This window comes from Rattus rattus, chromosome 2 (assembly GCF_011064425.1).
Source record: "Rattus rattus isolate New Zealand chromosome 2, Rrattus_CSIRO_v1, whole genome shotgun sequence".
NCBI classification, from domain to species: Eukaryota; Metazoa; Chordata; class Mammalia; order Rodentia; family Muridae; genus Rattus; species Rattus rattus.
The window spans coordinates 210,923,852-210,944,846 of NC_046155.1; the positions used below are offsets into that span (position 1 = coordinate 210,923,852).

The 20,995-nt window shown below is 42.5% G+C and overlaps 1 protein-coding gene across 2 annotated transcripts in view; it reads left to right on the plus strand.

Moving 5' to 3' along the window:
• Positions 1-230: 230 nt before the first annotated feature.
• The window catches only part of Med23 (mediator complex subunit 23), a 43,586-nt gene continuing 22,821 nt past the window's right edge, over positions 231-20,995 (plus strand). Inside the window, exons 1-11 of one of the 2 annotated variants that reach the window (XM_032894899.1) lie at positions 231-366; positions 661-692; positions 851-938; positions 2,672-2,796; positions 3,976-4,087; positions 5,075-5,173; positions 6,503-6,604; positions 11,558-11,627; positions 12,900-13,012; positions 15,504-15,599; positions 16,170-16,187. In XM_032894899.1, the coding sequence (XP_032750790.1) occupies positions 319-366; positions 661-692; positions 851-938; positions 2,672-2,796; positions 3,976-4,087; positions 5,075-5,173; positions 6,503-6,604; positions 11,558-11,627; positions 12,900-13,012; positions 15,504-15,599; positions 16,170-16,187 (903 nt within the window). In that variant the 5' untranslated portion in view covers positions 231-318. The remainder of the gene's footprint in view (positions 367-660; positions 693-850; positions 939-2,671; positions 2,797-3,975; positions 4,088-5,074; positions 5,174-6,502; positions 6,605-11,557; positions 11,628-12,899; positions 13,013-15,503; positions 15,600-16,169; positions 16,188-20,995) is intronic. The other variant, XM_032894898.1, reaches the window with a different exon arrangement.

Sequence of the window (20,995 nt, forward strand, 5' to 3'; positions counted from 1 at the left end):
CTGCGTCCGAGGAGCCAGGCTGGACGCAGCTCCGGCTCCAGCCAGGAGGTGGTGGCCTTGCTGTCCAAGGCTGTGTCAGCGATCAAGCAGCGTTGTCAGCTTGCGGGCCACATCTGCACGCAGAACCATCAAGCAGAGAGACAGATTTTGGAGGGGCTGGTAACGGGTGAGCACCGGGCGGGCTCCTTTGCGGAGCACCAAAGGAAGTAACAGAAAGAGCGGCGGCTTCCTGTTGGTGGCTCCGCCCCTTCGCTCCATTCTTCCCAGGTCTAGGGGTTCACCCGGTGGTTGCCGGGTACCCCGGAAGGCCGGGACTCGATGGTACCGATGGAGACGCAACTGCAGAGCATTTTCGAGGAGGTGGTGGTGAGTGCACCTGTCCGTAACCCAGGAAAATGGCTCCGGGAGGGGCAGGCTGCAGGTCCAAGCTCTGGGCTTGGGGCAGCTTCTTCCCTGCCCACTGTGTTGACATGGGCGTTTGAACTAGGGTGGCGGTCCCCCGGACTGCTGTCAGATTCGAGAAAGTGTAGTTAGTTCCCGTCGCGGTCCCGATAAGGTCTTGCCCTATATTGCCCGAGAATATTTCTTTAGGGGACATTTCCAACCCCACCTCCTTTTAGTATTCAGATCGTTTACTATTTTTTGTTTGTTTGTTTTCAGAAAACAGAAATTATAGAAGAGGCTTTCCCAGGGTGAGTATGTGACAGGCAGATTTTTGTGGGGTTTTTGTTTGTAGATTTATCTTTGTTAGATGTCACTTAAGTTGGTTTGGGGGAGTTAAAAACATCTACCTTACTGGCTGTGTACTCTTTTAAAACTAGTAGCAAATAATGCGATTTTTGTTTTTCAGCATGTTTATGGATACCCCCGAGGATGAAAAAACAAAACTTATTAGCTGTTTGGCAGCCTTCCGGCAGTTTTGGAATGGACTTTCTCAGGTAAGACATTTCCTGTTCAGCATCCAGTTGATGACTTTTGACGCCCCCCCTTTTTTAAAAGATTTATTTATTTTTATTTATATGAATACACAGTAGCTGTCTTCAGACACACACCAGAAGAGTGCATCAGATCCCATTACACATAACCCCATGTGAGCCACCATGTGGTTGCTGGGAATTGACCTCAGGACCTCTGGAAGGGCAGTCAGTGCTCTTAACCGCTGAGCCATCTCTCCAGACCCTATTTCTTATTTCTTACAGTGATGTAGCATATTGTTATGTGTCCTTACCTCCTTTATTTACTAACCACCTTCTTGCTTTCAAATTTTTCTCTCTTTTTTCCAGATAAAGGGTTAGTTGCTATGTAGCCCGGGCTAGACTTGACCTTTCAGCATTCCCCCTTCCTTTGCTTCCTGGCATCATAGCATGGACCACCACACTTAGCTAGATTTTCTCTTCAGTTTTCTACTTTAAGTAGTGTCACAGTAAATCATGCTATTGACCAGGCATCGGATTGATAATCAAAAGCTAGTTGTTTTGTTTTTTTCCTTAGTTACGGAGGGGAGGTGTATAACACACATGACACAGTCTCTGTAACCCTGATTTGCCTGGGACTTGATATGTAGTCCAGATTGGTTATGTATGGACTTATGACCCTCCTGTCTCTTCCTCCTCAGTACTGGGATGTAAGCATTCATAACCACCCCAGCAATTTATGATTTTGTGGAAATTACCTAATTATTTCTTTCTTTTCTTTTTTTTTTTTTTTTTGGAGCTGGGGACCCAACCCAGGGCCTTGCGCTTGCTAGGCAAGTGCTCTACCCCTGAGCTAAATCCCCAACCTACCTAATTATTTCTTATAAGAGTTATCTAGTTTACATTCTCAATACCAACAACTGATTTAATTCCTTAAAGGCATACAATGGAATAATAATAATTTCTTATCCTTGTGTATCAAGCACTGAGAAGTTTTATCTTGGTAAAATGTTACTTTGTGTTTCTTTCAATATTTATCATATTTTATGCATTTTTAATTTTTAAATATTTGTTGGGCTTTTTCTTTTTTTGGGGATTGTTGTGTGTGTGTGTGTGTGTGTGTGTGTGACAGTACTTGTGTACAGGTCAGAAAACAACTTGTAAGCGAGAATCTTTCTCTACTATACGGGTCCTGGGAATCAAACTCAACACAGCAAGTGCCGTGTGTGCCGAGCTCCTTAACGGCACGTGAAATTGCTAATGTAATTCCCTAAGCATTTAGTGACTTACCGTGCGACCTTACAGGATGTTTATGTAGTGAGACAGAAAGATACAAATAAATGAGTTTCAGTCGGCCATGAGTCTGTTAATATAATCTTAACTATTTTGGAGGTCTCATGGTGAAAGTATAATTTATATAATGGTAAGATTTTTACAATTGATATAACAAATACATATCTATTTGGTTGGGGACAGTCTCTGCTAGATATAACTCGGGTTGACTTAGAAATCTATACACGGCCCAGGGTGGCCTTACCCACGCCTCACCCCTTCAGGTACTAGGTTTACAGGCCGGCACTCCCGTGCCCACGGCTGAATCTGACTCTTTTCATCTTGCTCTTTCAGAAATCATCTTCATTTATAGATGTTCACAGAGAAATATTTCATTTACAATGTTGATTGCTTCTCAGGTATAATATGTGTGAGTTTGAAATTGAAACCTCAGGCCCAAAATAAAAGTGTTTTCTGACTTTTAGGAGTCTCACGAACAGTGTGTCCAGTGGATCGTTAAATTTATTCACGGCCAACATAGCCCGAAAAGGATTTCCTTTCTGTATGATTGCTTAGCCATGGCAGTTGAGACTGGTCTCCTTCCACCCAGGTACGTTTGGGTGGGGATGGGCAGTGGGAAGACCCTTCATTGTCAAGTTGCGGAATTGCTTTGAGGTTGTTGTACAGAAACAAGGGATGGGAAGGAGGCGTGGAGCTCATCTGTAAGTTGGCTTATGAGGCGGGTTTCTGTTTTTTTTTTTTTTTCTTTTTTTTTTTTTTTTTTTCGGAGCTGGGGACCGAACAGGGCCTTGTGCTTGCTAGGCAAGCGCTCTACCACTGAGCTAAATCCCCAACCCCTTGGTTTTCTGTTTTAAGTTTATTCTGTTTTTATGTATACGCATCTGTGTTAGTGGTTGCCGTATATGTAGGCATGCCTGAGGAGGCCAGGAGAGGGCGTTAGACCCTTTGGAGCTGGGGTTGGCAGATGGTATGGGCTACCTGACATGGGTTCTGGGAACTGAACTCGGGGCTTGTGCAAGAGCACTGTGAGCTTCGAACCGCGGCCATTTCCAGCCCTGTGTTTGCTTTCATAGTGCTTCGTAATTATAGCCACTGTGGCTGAAGTCCCTTCCACACTCAGTCGTCTGTTGGGGCCTTCCTCCAGACTACAGGTGTTGTCTACTGTGACTTGGCTTTCTCACAGCCCAGTAGCATTCAGAAGTTCACCAAAGAAGTATAATCAAGAAGTAGCCTCGTGGGCCGGAGAGATGGCCCAGTGGTTAAGAGCACTGACTGCTCTTCCAGAGGTCCTGAGTTCAAATCCCAGCAACTACATGGTGGCTCACAACCATCTGTAATGAGATCTGATGCCCTCTTCTGGTGTTTCTGAGGACACCTACAGTGTACTTATATATAATAAATAAATCACTCTTAAAAAAAGAAGTAGCCTCACATCCTTGCCATAGCCTTAAAACTGCCCAGACACCGTAGCCCGTCCCTCTAGCTCTCAAGGGTGTGTATCAGTGCCGTGCTTCACAGAAGCATATGGAAATGTGGTGTAGTCATCTGGAAGAAAATACAGTCTGCCGCCACCTGGCAGATGGTAAATGTTTAGCCAAAAGTTTATGAGAGATTCGTTTTTCTAGCGAATCGTATATCATTTCTATATCATTTAGTTCTACTTAATGTTTGAGCTTTCTTCTAAGTAAAAATCAGTTGCATATACAGTAGCCATTAGAAAATCTTTAGGATTCTCTCTTGTAACTGAATGCTCTTTCCTTCCCCCCAGGATGGTTTGTGAATCTTTGATAAACTCTGACACTCTTGAATGGGAAAGAACACAGCTTTGGGCCTTAACATTTAAGCTGGTTCGGAAAATCATTGGAGGAGTGGATTATAAGGTATTGTTTCCCAATTATAAAAAGTGATTGCTTTCTGACATGTTTGTTTTAAAAACAGGGTGTGACTCTTCTCATGAGAAACAAAGCAGAGAGTATTCATAACTTGACTTTTTCTCATATGTGCTGAAGGGATTTAAAACTATTCAGTTGACTTATGGTCAACTCCCAACATTTTAAAACATACACAGGACTAATATGTTTTTATAATAAAATGGGCAGTCACAAGGCAGAATCCATGTCTGATGCCAGAGTTCTTTCGTTGTCTTGTGAAATGAGGAAGGCAGAGCGGGATTTGTGGATCGAGACTTCTGTGTTGGTGTCTTTAGAATCGTGTCCTTCCTTACTGGACGCCTTTAGGGTTCCTCAGCTGACCAAACACCAGCTGCAGCAGAGCATCTCCGTGTACTTCAGGGTCCAGCTCAGGAGCATCACAGCCACAGCTGGAAGACCATTTTCTTTCATGTCCTTTGTTACTGTTCTTTGTCAAGGAATTGCCAGTGTGTGGCTTTATGCTCTATGTCTGCATAGCCTTCCATCTGAAATGATCCAGTAGTGACCAAGTAGACGTTACTATTAAATCACAGTGACCCTAAATTAGTCACAGCAGACTTCTCAGATTATTTTCTTTGTACTCAAACTGAATATCCTTACCCAGGTCCCCAGAGTGTTACTCACACCATCTCTGCACATAGCAAAGCTGTGCTCTCTTAACCTTTGTAAGAGTAGGAACCCTTCATGGTTTTTACGACCAGAGATTGGCTGAATAGAAAGCTCCACTTGACTTTTAGCTCACTTTCATTGTTCATGCGGTTTTTGTCCTATTATAGAGCATTATGCTTCTTAGGTTAGTGTTAGTAATGATTTGGAAAAATGCAAAAGTGTGACGTTGAAGCGGTGTCCACTCCTGAAACCTGGCCATTTTGTCTCACATAGAGACTTTACACTTACCTTTGGTTCAACTCACGTCATCATCTTTATACCTATCAGGGTGTTCGAGACCTCCTGAAAGTGATTTTGGAGAAAATCTTGACAATCCCGAATACTGTAAGCTCTGCTGTTGTCCAGCAGCTTCTGGCAGCAAGAGAGGTAATTTAAACATGCTGCTCATATCTCGGTTTGTTTTGGTGTGTGCTTTTCAAATACACAGGGGCTGGAGCTGGGGAGATGGCTCAGTGGGGAAGAGCACTTGCTGTTAAACAAGAGAGAGTTCAGTAAAGGAACCAGGCACGCATCCTGCTACTGCCCAGTGCCATAGCCCTGGTGCTATGGGTCAGAGAGAGGCTGGTCAGTGAGCCCAGCAGAAAACGCTAGGAGGACACCTGACACACACGGACAACTGCACACGTGCACATAACTCACACAGCACACACACACTCATAACTTGGAATAGTTGTAGAATGTTTAGTTCCTTCTACTGAAATGAAATCAGTTGTTTTTAATCACATGATCTGCCACTGAGCTATATCTCAGCCCAAGTCATTTTTGGTTTCAAAGACACTCTTGCTTCATTGCTCCTGGCTTGCAAAAGGAAATTTTAAAAATTTAATTTATGCTAGATAGTTATGAAAGGAGTATAGAGACTAAAGTATTTTAAATCGTTATAAGACAGACAATGGCCACGTTTATCTTTTTAAACTATTAATAATACTGTAATAGTTATTCTTTTTTCCTGTTACCATCTTAAACCTGTCACTCTTTAAAGCATTTTAAGGTATTATTACCAAAAATGCATTCTATTGTTAATAGCCTTCATTTTTATAATTCTCTAAGAGAATTCCTCTACTAATTTTTAAAGTAATAATTCTGCTGTTTTTAAGGCTGTGCACACATATACATTTACCTTGAGGAATGGTTAAGGGAAGCAGTTTGGCATAGTTTACCTCACAGTCTTTTGATTTTCTGTCAAGTATCATGTAACCCCCGCTGACACTGAACTAATTTGCAGCTTACGGGGGGATAGGCCTGAACTCCAGATTCGCTGTCTCCACTTCCCAAACGTTGGAATCTCAGATACGATTACCTTTATAAGACCTACATAGCCATTTTCAAGTTTATAATATATTCTGATTAACTGCAGTCATGATATACAACAGACTCTTGAATTTTTTCCTCCTGATTACCAGAAGTGAGTCTTTTTAATCAGCATTTCGAGGGCTCCCACACAGATACAAGCACTTTACCAACTGACTTATTGCCCCAGCCCTATTTGCTAACTTACTTTTCTGTTGTTGCTGTCGTGTATTTGAATTTTTTTTTTTTTTCTCTTTTTTTTTCGGAGCTGGGGACCGAACCCAGGGCCTTGTGCTTGCTAGGCAAGCGCTCTACCACTGAGCTAAATCCCCAACCGTATTTGAATTTTTGTGTGTGTGTGTGTGTGTGAGGCTAGTCAAGAATAATGCTTTTTGTTTGTTTTAGGTTATAGCGTATATCTTGGAACGAAATGCCTGCCTGTTGCCAGCCTACTTTGCAGTCACAGAGATCAGAAAATTATATCCCGAGGGAAAACTTCCACACTGGGTAACTTTGCATTTTCTAAAATTTTAAATTCCTGTCAAAATGTTATATAATTGTATTGCTTATTTGTACACAGGCGTGTGTGTGTGTGTGTGTGTGTGTGTGTGTGTGTGTGTGTCTGTGTACATGACTGACTTCCTATCTTAGTTAGCGTTTCTCTTGATGTGACCATATCGTTGTGTGCCGTCAAAGGAAATCAAGATGGGAACTCAAGCAGGCTAGGAACTGGAGGCAGGAGTTGCTGCATAGGCTGAGGAGGGTGCTGCTCTCTGGCTGGCTCTTAGGCTTTACTCGGCCTGCCTTTGTACAGAACCCAGGACCAGGAATGGCCTCACCCACAGTGGGTTGGATACTCCCTTTCTGACCACTAACTGAGAAAATGCCTTGCAGCCTCATCTATAATCTAATCCTATGGAGGGAGGCATTTTCTTCTTGGGGTTCCCCCTCTCAGGTGACTCTAGCCGGTGTCAGGTTGACCATAAAACTAGCTAACACAGTGTGTATCTCTGTGCACACGCCACAGCACGAGTGTGGAGTTGGGGCACTTTGAAAGTTGGTTTTCTCCTGTGTTGGAGGGACTCAGTATTATGCTGTTAGGTTTGCACAGCAAGTAACTTCACCCGCTGAGCCGTTTCGTCCCTCTGGCCCCTTTGAGAAGATAACAACTTCTACTTTAGGGCAAACATAGGAGAACTCCTGAGAGTGGGAGGGTTCCAAAAGAATCATGTCATGCACGTTTTCACATGGTTAGGTATCCCTAGGTGCTGCATACTTTACTGTGCTTAATATTTATTTGGGGTAGGGGGCAGACTGTGTACCCCGTGCATGTGGCTAGAGGTCGGAAGCTGACTTGCAGAAGTCAGTTTTCTCTTCTACCTTTGTGTCCCAGGGATATACGATGCCTCAGGCTTGGTGCCAAGCACCTCTCCCTCTTAAACCAAATCACTGACCCAGTAAATATATTCTTTTACCATAGTATTTGTTTTGTATCTCTATTAACCCATTGAAACAGGTCAGTTTTATTTGTGTGGTTTTTTTTTTGGGGGGGGGTTATTTATATTTTAATGTTATCCCCTTTCCCAGTTTCCTGGCCATAAGCTCCCCTCCCCATTCTACCGCCCCTCCCCCTTCTATGAGCGTGTTCCCCCCACAACTACCCACCCCTTCCCACCTTCCCACCCTGACAGTCTCCTACACTAGGGGTGGGGGGGAGTTCCAGCCTTGGCAGGACCAAGGGCTTCTCCTCCCATTGGTGCCCAACAAAGCCTTCCTCTGCTACATATGTAGTTGGAGCCATGGGTCTGTGCATGTATAGTCTTTAGGTAGTGGTTTAGTCCCTGGGAGCTCTGATTGGTTGGCATTGTTGTTTTGTTTTGGTTTTTTTTTTTTTTTTTTTTGTCTTGTTTTGTTTTTGCCTGAGCTGAGGACCGAACCCAGGGCCTTGCGCTTGCTAGGCAAACACTCTACCACTGAGCTAAATCCCCAACCCCGTCACCTGAGTTTTTGATCTTAGCCATTCTGACTCGTGTGAGGTGGAATCTCAGGTTTGCTTTGATTTGCATTTCCCTGATGACTAAGGATGTTGAACATTTCTTTAGGTGCTTCTCAGCCATTTGATATTCCTCAGTTGAGAATTCTTTGTTTAGCTGTGTACCCCATTTTTTAATAGGGTTATCTGGCTCTCTGGAGTCTAAGTTCTTCAGTTCTTTATATATATTGGATATTACCCTTCTATCAGATGTAGGATTGGTAAAGATCTTTTCCCAATCTGTTGGTTGCCGTTTTGTCCTAACCATAGTGTCCTTTGCCTTACAGAAGCTTTGCAGTTTTATGAGATCCCATTTGTCCATTCTTGATCTTAGAGCATAAGCCATTGGTGTTCTGTTCAGGAAATTTCCCCAGTGCCCATGTGACTCTTCCCCACTTTTTCTTTTATTAGTTTGAGGGTATCTGGTTTGATGTGAAGGTCCTTGATCCACTTGGACTTAAGCTTTGTACCTGGTGATAAGAATGGGTCGATTTGCATTCTTCTACATGCTGACTTCCAGTTGAACCAGCACCGTTTGCTGAAAATGCTATCTTTTTTCCACTGGCTGATTTTAGCTCCTTTGTCAAAGATCAAGTGACCATGGTTATGTGGATTCAATTCTGGGTCTTCAATTCTATTCCATTGATCTACCTGCATGTTTCTGTACCAATACCATGTACTATTTATCACTATTGTTCTGTAATACAGCTTGAAGTCAGGGATAATGATTTCCCCAGAAGTTCTTTTATTGTCGAGTATAGTTTTTGCTGTCCTGGGTTTTTTGTTATTTCAAATGAATTTGCAGATTGCTCTATGAAGAACTGAGTTGGAATTTTGATGGGGATTGTATTGAATCTGTAGATTGCTTTTGGCAAAATGGCCATTTTTAGATCAATCCTGCCAGTCCATGAGCATGGGAGATCTTTCCATCTTCTGAGATCTTCGATTTCTTTCTTCAAAGACTTGAAGTTCTTATCATACAGATCTTTCACTTGCTTGCTTAGAGTCACACCGAGGTATTTTACGTTATTTTTTTACTATTATGAACGGTGTCATTGCACTCATTTCTTTCTTAGCCTGTTAATTCTTTGAGTAGAGGAAGGCTACTGATTTGTTTGAGTTAATTTTATACCCAGCCACTTTGCTGAAGTTGTTTATCAGCTTTAGTAGTTCTCTGGTGGAACTTTTGGGGTCACTTAAGTATACTATCATATCATCTGCAAATAGTGATATTTTGACTTCTTCCTTTTGTTGTCTGATTGTTCTCGCTAGGACTTCGACTACTGTATTGGATAAATAGGGAGAGAGTGGACAGCTTTGTCTAGTCCCTGATTTTAGTGGGATTGCTTCAAGTTTCTCTCCGTTTAGTTTGATGTTGGCTACTGGTTTGCCTTATATTGCTTTTACTATGTTTAGGTAAGAGCCTTGAATTCCTGATCTTCCAGGACTTTTATCATGAAAGGGTGTTGAATTTTGTCAAATGCTTTCTCAGCATCTAATGAAATGATCATGTGGTTTTTTTTTCTTTGAGTTTATTTATATAGTGCATTACAATGATGGATTTCCATATATTGAACCATTCCTGCATCCCTGGGATGAAGCCTACTTAATCATGATGGATGATCATTTTGATGAGTTCTTGGATTTGGTTTGCAAGAATTTTATTGAGTGTTTTTGTGTCGATATTCATAAAGGAAATTGTTCTGAAGTTCTCTTTCTTTGTTGGGTCTTTGTGTGGTTTAGGTATAAGTGTAATTATAGCTTCATAGAAGGAATTGGGTAGTGTCCCTTTAGTTTCAATTTGGTGGAATTGTTTGGACAGTATTTTGTATGAGGTCTTCTATGAAGGTCTGATAGAATTCTGCAGACCCATCTGCTCCTGGGCTCTTTGGTTGGGAGACTCTTAATAACTGCTTCTATTTCTTTAGGAGTTATGGGGTTGTTTAGATGGTTTATCTGATCCTGATTTAATTTTGGTACTTCGTATTTGTCTAGAAAATTGTTCATTTCCTCCAGATTTTCCAGTTTTGTTGAATATAGGCTTTTATAGTAGGATCTGATGTTTTTTTAATTTCTTCTGATTCTGTTGTTATGTCTCCTTTTTCATTTCTGATTTTGTTAATTTGGTTACACTCTCTGTGCCCTCTGGTTAGTCTGGCTAATGGTTTATCTATCTTTTTGATTTAGCCCCTGGTTTTGTTGATTATTTGTACAGTCCTTTTTGTTTCTACTTGGTCGATTTCAGCCCTGAGTTTGATTATTTCCTGCCTTTTACTCCTCTTGGGTGTATTTGCTTCTTTTTGTTCTAGAGCTTTTAGGTGTGCTGTCAAGTGGCTGATGTATGCTCTCTCCTATTTCTTTTTGCAGGCTCTCAGAGCTATGGTTTTGTTCAATTCCTTCACCTGTTTGGTTGTGTTTTCCTGTAATTCTTTAAGGGATTTGTTTGTTTGTTTTCTCTTTAAGGACTTCTGCTTGTTTACTTATGTTGTCCTGTATTTCTTTAAGGGAGTTATTTACGTCCTTCTTAAAGTCCTCCATCATCGTCATCATAAAATGTGGTTTTAAATCCAAATCTTGCTTTTCCGGTGTGTTTGGATATCCAGTATTTGCTCTGGTGGGAGAACTGGGCTCTGATGATGCCAAGTAGTCTTGGTTTCTGTTGCTTAGGTTCCTGTGCTTGCCTCTTGCCATCTGTGTCTGGTGTTAGCTGGTTTTGCTATCTCTGACAGTTTTTTGACCCTCCTGTACGCCTGTGTGTCAGCACTCCTGGAGAGTGGCTTTTCCCAGCATGATCTGGGTATAGAGAGCTGTGGGTCCATGTCAGCTCTAGGCTCAGGCAGAAACTGGAAGGGTCCTGTCCAGACTGCTCCTGAGTTCGTGTGTCCTGAGGGCTCCAGGCGGGTCCCTCAGAGCAGAAGTGGTGTTTCTCTGCTCTCAGCTGTATCAGCACCCCTGGTGACTGGCTCTGGGCCCAGGCAGAGACTAGAAGGATCCTACCCCTCACTGCTCCTAGGTTCCTGTGTCCAGAGGGCTCTAGGTGGATTCCTCTTATGCCAGGAATGTGAGCAGAAGTGGTGGTCTCCCCTGAGCTCTCAGGAATGTCCACACTTCTGAGAGTCCAGCTCTCTCCCCCATGGGATTTGGGTACAAAGAACTGTGGGACCAGTTCAGCTCCCAAAACAGTTCTTATGTCCTTAAAAACTATACAGGTTCATTGACTAGGTAGGGATGCAGTGGTATGACTTGGCTCAACTTAGGGACACATGGAGTAACAAGTGTTTGGAAGAAAAGGAGAGAGCACATTAGTCCTTAAGTAATTGTCTGTGCCATACTTTGCACTAATTCTTGTGTGTTACCTCAGTTTCTGTAGATGATGCTCAGAGATGCGGGATAACCTTGCTTGTATATTTATTTTCTTTTTCTTCTAGTTACTAGGAAACTTGGTATCAGACTTTGTGGATACCTTCAGGCCCACAGCGAGGATAAACTCCATTTGTGGTAAGATGCGTTTAAAGTACACTTAGCGTACTACATAAACCTGTATCTTAAGTGACCAGAGATCTTTTGGACTTAGCTGAAGGATGGCCTCTTAGGTGTGACCCACCACTTTGTAGCAGTCTAGAAAATAATGTTTATTTTTAGGTGCTTTGGATAAGGCAAAGACAGAAATCTTAGACTGGGGCAACTTTCACATAAGACTATTCCAGCAGTTGGCTTTCATCTGACTAGAAACACTATTTATTTTGTATGTTTTAATTAGCACACCTTTCATTATATTTTGATTTTGGATTTTTAAGACACGGTTCATATAACCCAGGCTGGCCTGAAATTATGTAGGCAACTGTGATCGTGAACATCTGATTCTCCTCTTTCCTGCCACACTCAGTTTGTGTGTTTGTGGGGAGAGAACCCAGGGCTGCATGCCTGCTGACCAATCTAGCACATGAGCTCTGTTCCTGGCCCCTGGAAATGTCTGCAGGGTTCTGTGGCAGAGTAATGAGAAGTCCGGATTCTTCAGTCCATTGTAGCCCCGGTGCCGAAGCCCAGGCACTGTAGTCCACACGCACTTTCTCTTTAGCTCTCTGTTTCCTTATGCTTGATGCAATCGTTTACTATCCTTGAAATTCCTTTATATATTTCCAGATTGTTTTAGAGATTACATTAGCCTCGTAACTGTCTGAGAATACAGGCTTTTTAAAAATTGACCAGATGTTGAGCATTTCTTATGAGTCTGCGCTGCTTTTGACACTGGGAGTATAAAAAGAAACTACATAAATCCCGAGCTCTCTAGTTTTTGTAGCTGAGTATTAATGTCATTAAATGAAATATGGAAGTGAAGATGATGTGGAGTTGAGGCCTCAGGCTCTCTCCTGCAGGTCCGTCTGGTAAACATTGGAAGCTGTGTGTTGTGTTTGGTCTGTAGCAGCTCTGCTGCCGGACTGCAGAGGTGCTCTCGAGACTTCCTCGTGTACAACTTGCAAAAGCAGATAGCCTCTAGGTTTGGCTCATGGACTGAGCTGTGCTGAGTTCTGCCCTAAACCCTTAAACAGAGGGCAACCGTTTAGAAGCCTTGTACGGCTTGATCGTTCAGCCACCTGGGAGAAATATACACAATAAAAACTGCCACGCTTCAGTGTCCTGCTGACACTGTTGCAGGCAGTTTAAACCGGAGCCTGGCTCAGTAAGCATACTCATTAGATACTGAGAGGATGAAGGGCCTGCCATTGCCTTGGCCACGTTCACACGGACATGTTTTTGTAATGCGTGCAGGCCGCTGCAGTCTTCTGCCAGTTGTGAACAACTCGGGAGCCATCTGTAACTCATGGAAACTGGACCCTGCAACTCTCCGCTTTCCCTTGAAAGGCCTTTTGCCATACGATAAGGTGTGTTTTAAACCCAGTGTAGGCTTGGCCATCTAGTGGGGGGGGGGGAGGGTGGGGGAGCACCCTCATAGAAGTAGGGGGAGGGAGGATGGGATAGGGGGTTTCCAGAGGGGAAACTGGAAAAGGGATAACATTTGAAATGTAAATAAATAAAATATACAATTTTTAAAAAAATCCTCAAAAAAAGAAAAAGAAAAGAAAAAGAAAAAGCGTATCTATGTCTGAATACTGCATTGTCAAGTGTTCGATGACAGATCGCCCCTTAATAGTCTAGAGAAGTAAATGTTCTCAAGAGAGGTAGCTTATGGCTTATTATATTTCATGGTGTGTGCTTTGGTTTAGTCTTAGATTTCGGTTTCTTTTGCTATGGTCTTGCTGTGTAACCGTGGCTGGCCTGGACTCCATAGCCAGCCTTGAGCTGGCAGTGCTGGGAAGGCACCATGCCACTACCTGTGGCTATGTCCGTCCCCTACCCCAGTATACTCTGTGGGTGTGGATTTGCCTCAGTGGTATACCTCTGCTAAAGAACTTCGATACAAACATTCTAAGTACAGTTCTTGTCTAAGGCTCAACATTAAAAAAATAAAATGAAGACCTGGATTTGAACTCAGGACATACACGCATTACTATTCTTTTGGCATTTGCCCTTGTCATCTTTGGGAAGAGTGATAACCTTGGAAGAGAACATTTGGCGCTTTGGTTAGATTTCTAAGCAGAAAATTCTCCTTACAGCCATGTTTATGACAAATGTGACCAAAGCAAAGAGGGAGTGTTTTTGTAATCACGGAAACTGGGGCATTTTTCTGCTTAGAAGCAGCAATCCCTAACTGCACTAATGAGCAGTCTTGCAGATTGTGCTGGCTCCAGTCTGGTTGTCATTAGAACTGTACCTACACAGTGAGTTGTGGCTCATGTCCCTAGGATTCAGAGTGATGAGGCAAGAGGTGACTGTGGGACCCAAGCCATCCTAGGCTTTAGAGAAGTTCTAGGCCAGTGCTCCTGTCTCCGAAGCTTCTGGGAGAAGCTGAGTCTGCATGTTCTGGTTTTAAATGATCCACGTTGTTTATGTGCCACGTGAATACAGTGCCTGAGGGGTGTCAGGTCCCCCACAGTGAGAGTTTTAAGTGGTCGTGAGCTGCCCAGTGGATGGTGGGAATTGAACCCTGGCCCTCGGGAAGAGCAGCCATCCCTCCAGCCTCACAAGGAATCCTTTAAAATTATTACTTGACGGGGATGTGTGTGTGCCTTCCTGTTATTTCTGCACATATTTAATAGCACAAGTGGAGAAAAGAGCAATAAGCCAGGAGAGAACTGGGCTGAACTGAGGGTGAGGATCTGTCCATTGAAAAGGAAACATGTTTATGAAAGCAATAATTGTTCCTGAGTTTTACTTCAAAATTTATCTAGTACAGTTTTTTTAAAGCATGTCTTTAAAATCAGTTTAAAGCCGGGTATGGTGGCACACACCTTTAATCCCAGCACTCAGGATGAAGAGGCAGGCAGACCTCGCTGAGTTTGAAGCCAGCCTGGTCTACAAAGTGAGTCCAGGGTAGCCAGGATTACACAAAGAAACCTAATCTCAAAAACCACAATTAGATATTCACACAAAATCAGTTTAATTTGCTCTCCCCTCGTCCCATTTCTTTCAGAATTCCATCTAAGGTATCTATTAAAAACAATTGCAACCAAGTGACCGTTATACAAGTAGTATCTGAAGTAAACTTGGCAGTGACTGTCCAAGTGATGGCTCTGGCAGCACACACAGACGTAAGGATGGGACATGCGTTAGGACACTGGCTGGTGGCTCAGACACTCCAGCAAACATGCAGACTCAGTCAGGGTCAGACAGGGTCTTCCTGCGCATGTGCTGTAAGAGCCACTCTTGTAGGACGGCTGGCTGTGAGGTAAGGGTCACTGAAGGGCATAGGCAAAGCACTGCTCTCCTAAGCTGTGTGTTTAAATGGTGAGTCCACTTTACCAGTCTTGCTAGAGACATGGAGCCCAGCAGCTTATACTGAGGGAGTACAAGAGATACTTATGAAAAAACTGTAAACTCAGAAAAAGGTTCTAAGTTTGGATGTATAAGAAATTGTGTGTTCAGTTACGTAGAAACTTGGGATGCTTCATTATGTCTAAGAAACACGGCCAAGGACAGAGGCCTATCTAAACTGGCAACTATAATATTGACATCTTAAGTAGTCTCTAAAGGGGAAACTAAATGTTTTCAGGAACAGGGGAAATGACAAGATCCATTCAAGTGTTGTCTTGACTTTTAATCCTTAGAAGGCCTTGCTGAAGGCTTTCACCTTGGTGTTGAAATGAGAACGCTGGGTGGGAACCTAACCTGTACACAGTAAATGTCATTTTCCCAGGAGATTTTCCTACTGGGGAAGTAACCAGTGCTGGAGGAGATTCTCCTCTTAATTCCTCATCGTTTGAGTTCACCTTTGCTAATCTTGGAGCAGTAATGTCTCTTTTATTTCCTTTAAAGGATCTGTTTGAACCCCAGACTGCTTTGTTGAGATATGTACTGGAGCAGCCTTACTCCAGGGATATGGTCTGCAATATGCTAGGTTTAAACAAGCAGGTACTGTACTACGCTGGAGGCCGTACGTCTGTAGATCTCATGTGCACTGTGCTGTTTTCTCTGCTGTAGCTCACCGAGCAACACAGTTCAGAACCCTTTGATGACCTTTTCAGTATGCAGGTTACTCGACAGTGTATGCTGTGGTTTAATATTGCGTTAAGGATGTTTAAATTTAAAGGGAGGTATTTCTAAAATTGGTTTGTTCTGCATTGCTTTTTTCCTATAAGGCCAGTTTCAAGTCCCCCTTTGCCAGAGAAACCTACACATGACTTAACCATATTTTTGGACCTTTTGTTGTTGTTGTTTGGGTGTATTTTTATAACCCTGATACCCTCCGAGTGGCCGCCTTGCTGACTTTTTCTATTTCTTTCTTTTTTTTCTTTTCTTTTTTTGTTTTTTAATTTTTTTCTTTTTTTCTTTTTGGTGTGTTGGTGGTTGACATGTGGGCGGGTTTGTGCTGACTGGGGGTTCCTTGAGGCTGGCCTCATAGTCACCGTTTTGTCTTTTCTTTTTTTCTTCCTTTATTTTTGTTCTGTCCTGTCTTGTCCTGCCCATCCTCCAATGCTCTAGACCTTGAACATTGCGCAGGTATGTTCACAACCTTACTGTTGTATTGTGACTAACGATACGCTGGCCGCTTTGTAGCCGCTGATTCATTTAGACAGTACGTGTATGGTCGGTCGGGGCTTGAAATTGGCGGGGCCGTCTGAGACCAAGGCCACTGAAACCTTTCTTGGGATGTGAGAGTTCTTTTTGGTGGATGGTTTTTGTTTTTTGTGGTTTTTTTGAAATATATATGTATATATATATATAATATATATATTTTTTTGGTTTCTTGGTTTTTTGGTTTTTTTTTTCTTTTTAAAGAAAGAGACAACACTTGGCACTCAGTAAACCTGTCAGTTTTTGGTTGTTTCCCCAGCTCCGTTTTACTGTTTTCATTTCAGGGCTAAAGGCAGCCCTGATGGAGTTTTCAGAGAGGGAAGATTGGCGGCAGCCTCATATCTTTCCAGGCTACTAAAAAAACAAATAACAACAACAAAAATACTTGTGTTGATTTGCCTTAAAAACCAGAACAATTTCAAAAAGGAATGAAAAACCGAACATTTTCATAGCGATATGCTGCCTTCAAAGGTCGGAGTGGTAAGCTCTAAACAGGGAAGTCTTTTTGGAACCATGGGGATTGACTAAGAAACGTCACACTCTTAGGTGACCCCACACCTCTTGACAAACACCTGCCTTTGTCAGTCTTTGCCAGATGTGCCCTTCTCGTAGAGCGGGCTCCTCAGGTGCGGCCCGCCTGTGGCAGGAGACAACCACTGTGCTATGTCTGATAAGCTGAACTCTTGGTGCAGCCCCAGGTCCATTCTGGGCTTCGCACCTTTGAGAGCTTAAGCAGAATTGTGGTTCCAGTAAATTTTTGTTAACAGTTTTTGAGCCCAGCATATTAAAATCGAACAGCGTTTTGATTTTAAGGAGATGCTCTTTCCAGGCTCTGTAAGGTAGCGTTGCTGTTTGCAATACCATAGTGAAGGTTGTGCCAGTGCTTCCATTGATAAAGCCCTATTTTTACGGACATACGGCTTGGCCATAAAACTTGCTCAGTGTTGAAACTGCATGCCAAACTCACCACAGTAGCAACACCTCTTTTATTATTTTCATTTTTTTTCCTTCTAAAAAAATTTTACCAAGTTTCCTTGTTTGGAAGAGCCTTTGTAAAGTGAACTGAAACTCCCTGACCACCCAAGTACCAACAGTTACCTCTTGTAGCCTGTCACATTAACTCTCACCCGCTTTCATTTGAGTTAGAGGTAAGTATTAGCTAACTGTGCAAGAATGCTTCACGCTTCGTCTGAAGACGAAGTTTGAGTAAGCATTTTGCCATACTCCGCTCATTCTTTTTATAATTTGGTGGCTAACTGACATTTGAGCTGTAAGTACATCCCCCAGATAGCCTTAGCCACCTATGGCTCCCCTCCTCTCCAGATAGCCTTAGCTATTATGGCTCCCCTCTTCCTTGAAAGGAGGCAGTTGTCCTCAAAATAGAAATTGACAAAATACTTCAAGAAGAGTTTTTATGATCTGATCATTTTAATAACAAGTTTCAACCTATAAAAAGTTTATGACTAAGGCATAAATCCATAAAAAATAAAGTTTATAATGGAAATGCTGACAGAACATTATTACTATTGGTCCCACCGTAGTGTAAACATTGTCAAAAATTCACAATTCATCAGTAATTGTTGTCTTAGGTAACTGTAGTGAAGGGATCTACAGATGCAAGATAATATGCCGAAGTGCCTTGGTGTATTATTTTACATGTGGAAAGTAGGGTACGAAAGGAGAACCAGCAGTATCAATCCATATGAATAAAACAAATCAAATCATCTTCTATCATTACAGAACTGTATACCCTGTGCTGTACTTTCTTGTCCTTTCTCTAACAGTGCAACAATTAAAGCTTGGAGACTTTATGACCTGTCCATATTACATTTTCCAGTAGGAATTGGGCTATGGTTAATCCTAAAATCGGTCGTAGATAGGTCATAAATAGCTCAGTTCTACAACCACAGCCAGCGTAGAGTGTTGAAACAGCAGTGGAACAAAAGAAATGATGTGTTCTGTGTTGACATAGACTTTCTAGTGTTTTCCCTATGAATAAAAGCATCAGAAGTCACTATACTTCCCGAGCTTGGTGTGCTGTGTGTAGGCTCTGGCTGCCACCTCTCTGCAGTGACTCTGGAGGCTAGTGCTACCACAGGGACCCAGTTCTGATTACAGCCTCCGTGGTTAAAGTAGGAACCACTAGAACTGAGAGATTTATTCCTCCCAGCCTGTTCTGAAGGCAGTATTAAAAGTCATTTAAATTACTACTCACAATTAACCCCTTGTAAGTAAAATTAGCGAAATGTTTAGTGCAAAAGTGAGCTGTTCTTGCAGAAGTGTCCCATGCCACTTAGTAGTGGTTCTGAGTGGGGACAGAGGAGCACTGTCATGTCCAGTTGGCCAGGGGTAGGAAGGAAGCTGGGCACAGTCGAGTTGAGGGTTAAAGTAGGGTCTCGTACACATTGACCCACCACATAGAAAAATGATTTTTAAATACTGAATTGGATAGTCCCTTTGTTAAAACAGGTTTAAGCTAAATATACACGTAGATATAAACATTCAATATTTATACTAGTCTAGTGATTTATAAATACAATTATTAAAGTACCTTTCAAAAGTTTATGCCGTCCACTTGATAAGATAATCTGAAGTATGCTGAGGACTCTTTGTTTGGATATACTTATTTTATAGTAATTGGAAACTAAAACAAACTAGCTATGGTGTCATACACCTGGAATCCGAGTGCTCAGGAGGCTGGGGTAGGAAGACAGCCTCAAGCGCGAGTTCAGCCTGGGCTTCGTAGTGAGTACCAGGTTCTCCAGAGCTGTATAGCAAAACCTTGCCTTAAAACAAAGATCAAAGCAGAAAATGAAAGCACGCTTACGTTTTATTTTTTAAGACTGGAAACACTGCATACAGTAGGCTGCCTTTACAACATAAGTCCAGTCCCCCTCCCTTGTGGCAGCTGGATGCTAGACCTGTGCACACGTTACTTAGACTGTCACAGGCCTTCCTTCGTTGATGCTGCCCCATTGTCAGACAAAACAGCATGTAATTCTGTCTTTATGTTTGCTTTTAGGGAATGTGCCTAGCTTTATCCAAAACAATTAGCCCAGTCCATAGTTTGCTTATATTAGATACCAGGCCTTCCGGACCAGAGATTACTGGTGTATTTAATTTTCAACTAAAAAGCTGGGGTGTACTCATGGAGCATATGTCGTAAAGCCATCAGCTTTACGTTTCCCAAGTGCTTTATCTTGCCAAAATTTTCGTATTTCTGGCATTCTTCTTTAAACCATTAATTGAGTTACCAAGACAACATGCCCGAAACCATGTAGGTAAAAGTCCAGCCCTTAAATAAACAAACAAATAGCTAATACAAGAAAGGGGAACTCCAGAGTGACCCAGGTGCTCTTTCTCCTAAAATAGACTCATGGGCAACCACCACAGACAGGGACAGTTCACAGATTGGCTAGTCTCTGCAGTAGAAGCAAATTCTCCCCACTAGTATAAAAAAAAAAAAAAAAAAAAAAAATTCCTACTGGAAATCCTGGCTTTCCTTCTTTTCACAGATTTTTCTGACTTTGCATCCTTTGAGTGATCTCGCTGTAGACGTGTGTTGTCTGACACCTTTCTGAGGTTGTTGGTGGTTGGCAGAACTAGTGAATTTCAAGCCCTGTACACAGTAGCTGCATGCTGACTTGAGAGCTAGTCTGTAGTCTTGTCTGTTGCACTCTGCCCTGCTTCGTACTGATAATTGCGTCTGGAGACGTGCTGGAGTCTAAACTGGTGGCGTTAATCCTGCTCTCTGTAAACCTGTACCGTGGTTCAGCTGTGGTCATGGCCTTGTGGTTTTGGGAAAATACAAGATGAAGCAACCATCGATGCTTATCTGTGGGGTAGATGTCTGTTTTCTTTGCATGCATCCAGAAAGTGCAGCTATGATAGAGCCTTTCCACGTGGAGCTGGCGAAGCATGCAAGGAGGGTCGGGAGGCAGTGGGGCATCTTGTCTCCTTCCAGAGCTGTCCCCATTTTGCATTTTTCTATAAATTCAAGAAATCATATCCCTTTTTCATGGCAAAAGACATCAATAATTAAATCTAAAGTATAGGGCAAATTATCTATATTTTAGTCATTGTGTTCACTAGAATGGCTTCTAACTGCCTGCTACTGAGTAATACAACATTTATTTTTTAAAAAAATGAAGATGCTTTTCAAATACGGCTTAGCTCTTTCGGTCAAAGCACATTAGACATCATTTTGACAAGCACAGATCTTTTTGCCTCTAGAAAGGGAAGTCGCGTTTTCATTGTCAGTGTTTGAACCAACTCTCGTTGTTTTAGATTTAAGTGATCTAATTTAAAGCTGCATTATGTTTGCCTGCGTAGGAGGGATGGCAGATGCCCCTCGCTCTGAGATGAGCTGCTCTGCTGTTAGGGACGAGGCTTCCATTTCAACCCAGCATTGCCGTCACACATGAGGAGCCCAACCGTAAACTTGGAGTAATCACTTTAAAACACAAGGCTTACCTTATTGCCTCATTTTCTTTCCCTAAATCTTCAATCTCTGGAAATTCAGGCCTTTCAATTTTTCAGTTAGATTGCAAAAATAATGGCATCTCTCTATCACGCCCGTCCTCTTTAACCTAGTGTCCTAAGAAAGGAATCTGCAGTGCTCTGGTGGCCTTTTGTCAAGTTGAAGTAATTCTGTATCAAAATTAAAAATGAATTGGAAGCGGAGGACATGAAAAGATAGATGTCCCCGTGGACCCTCCTCTGTGCCAGTAGGA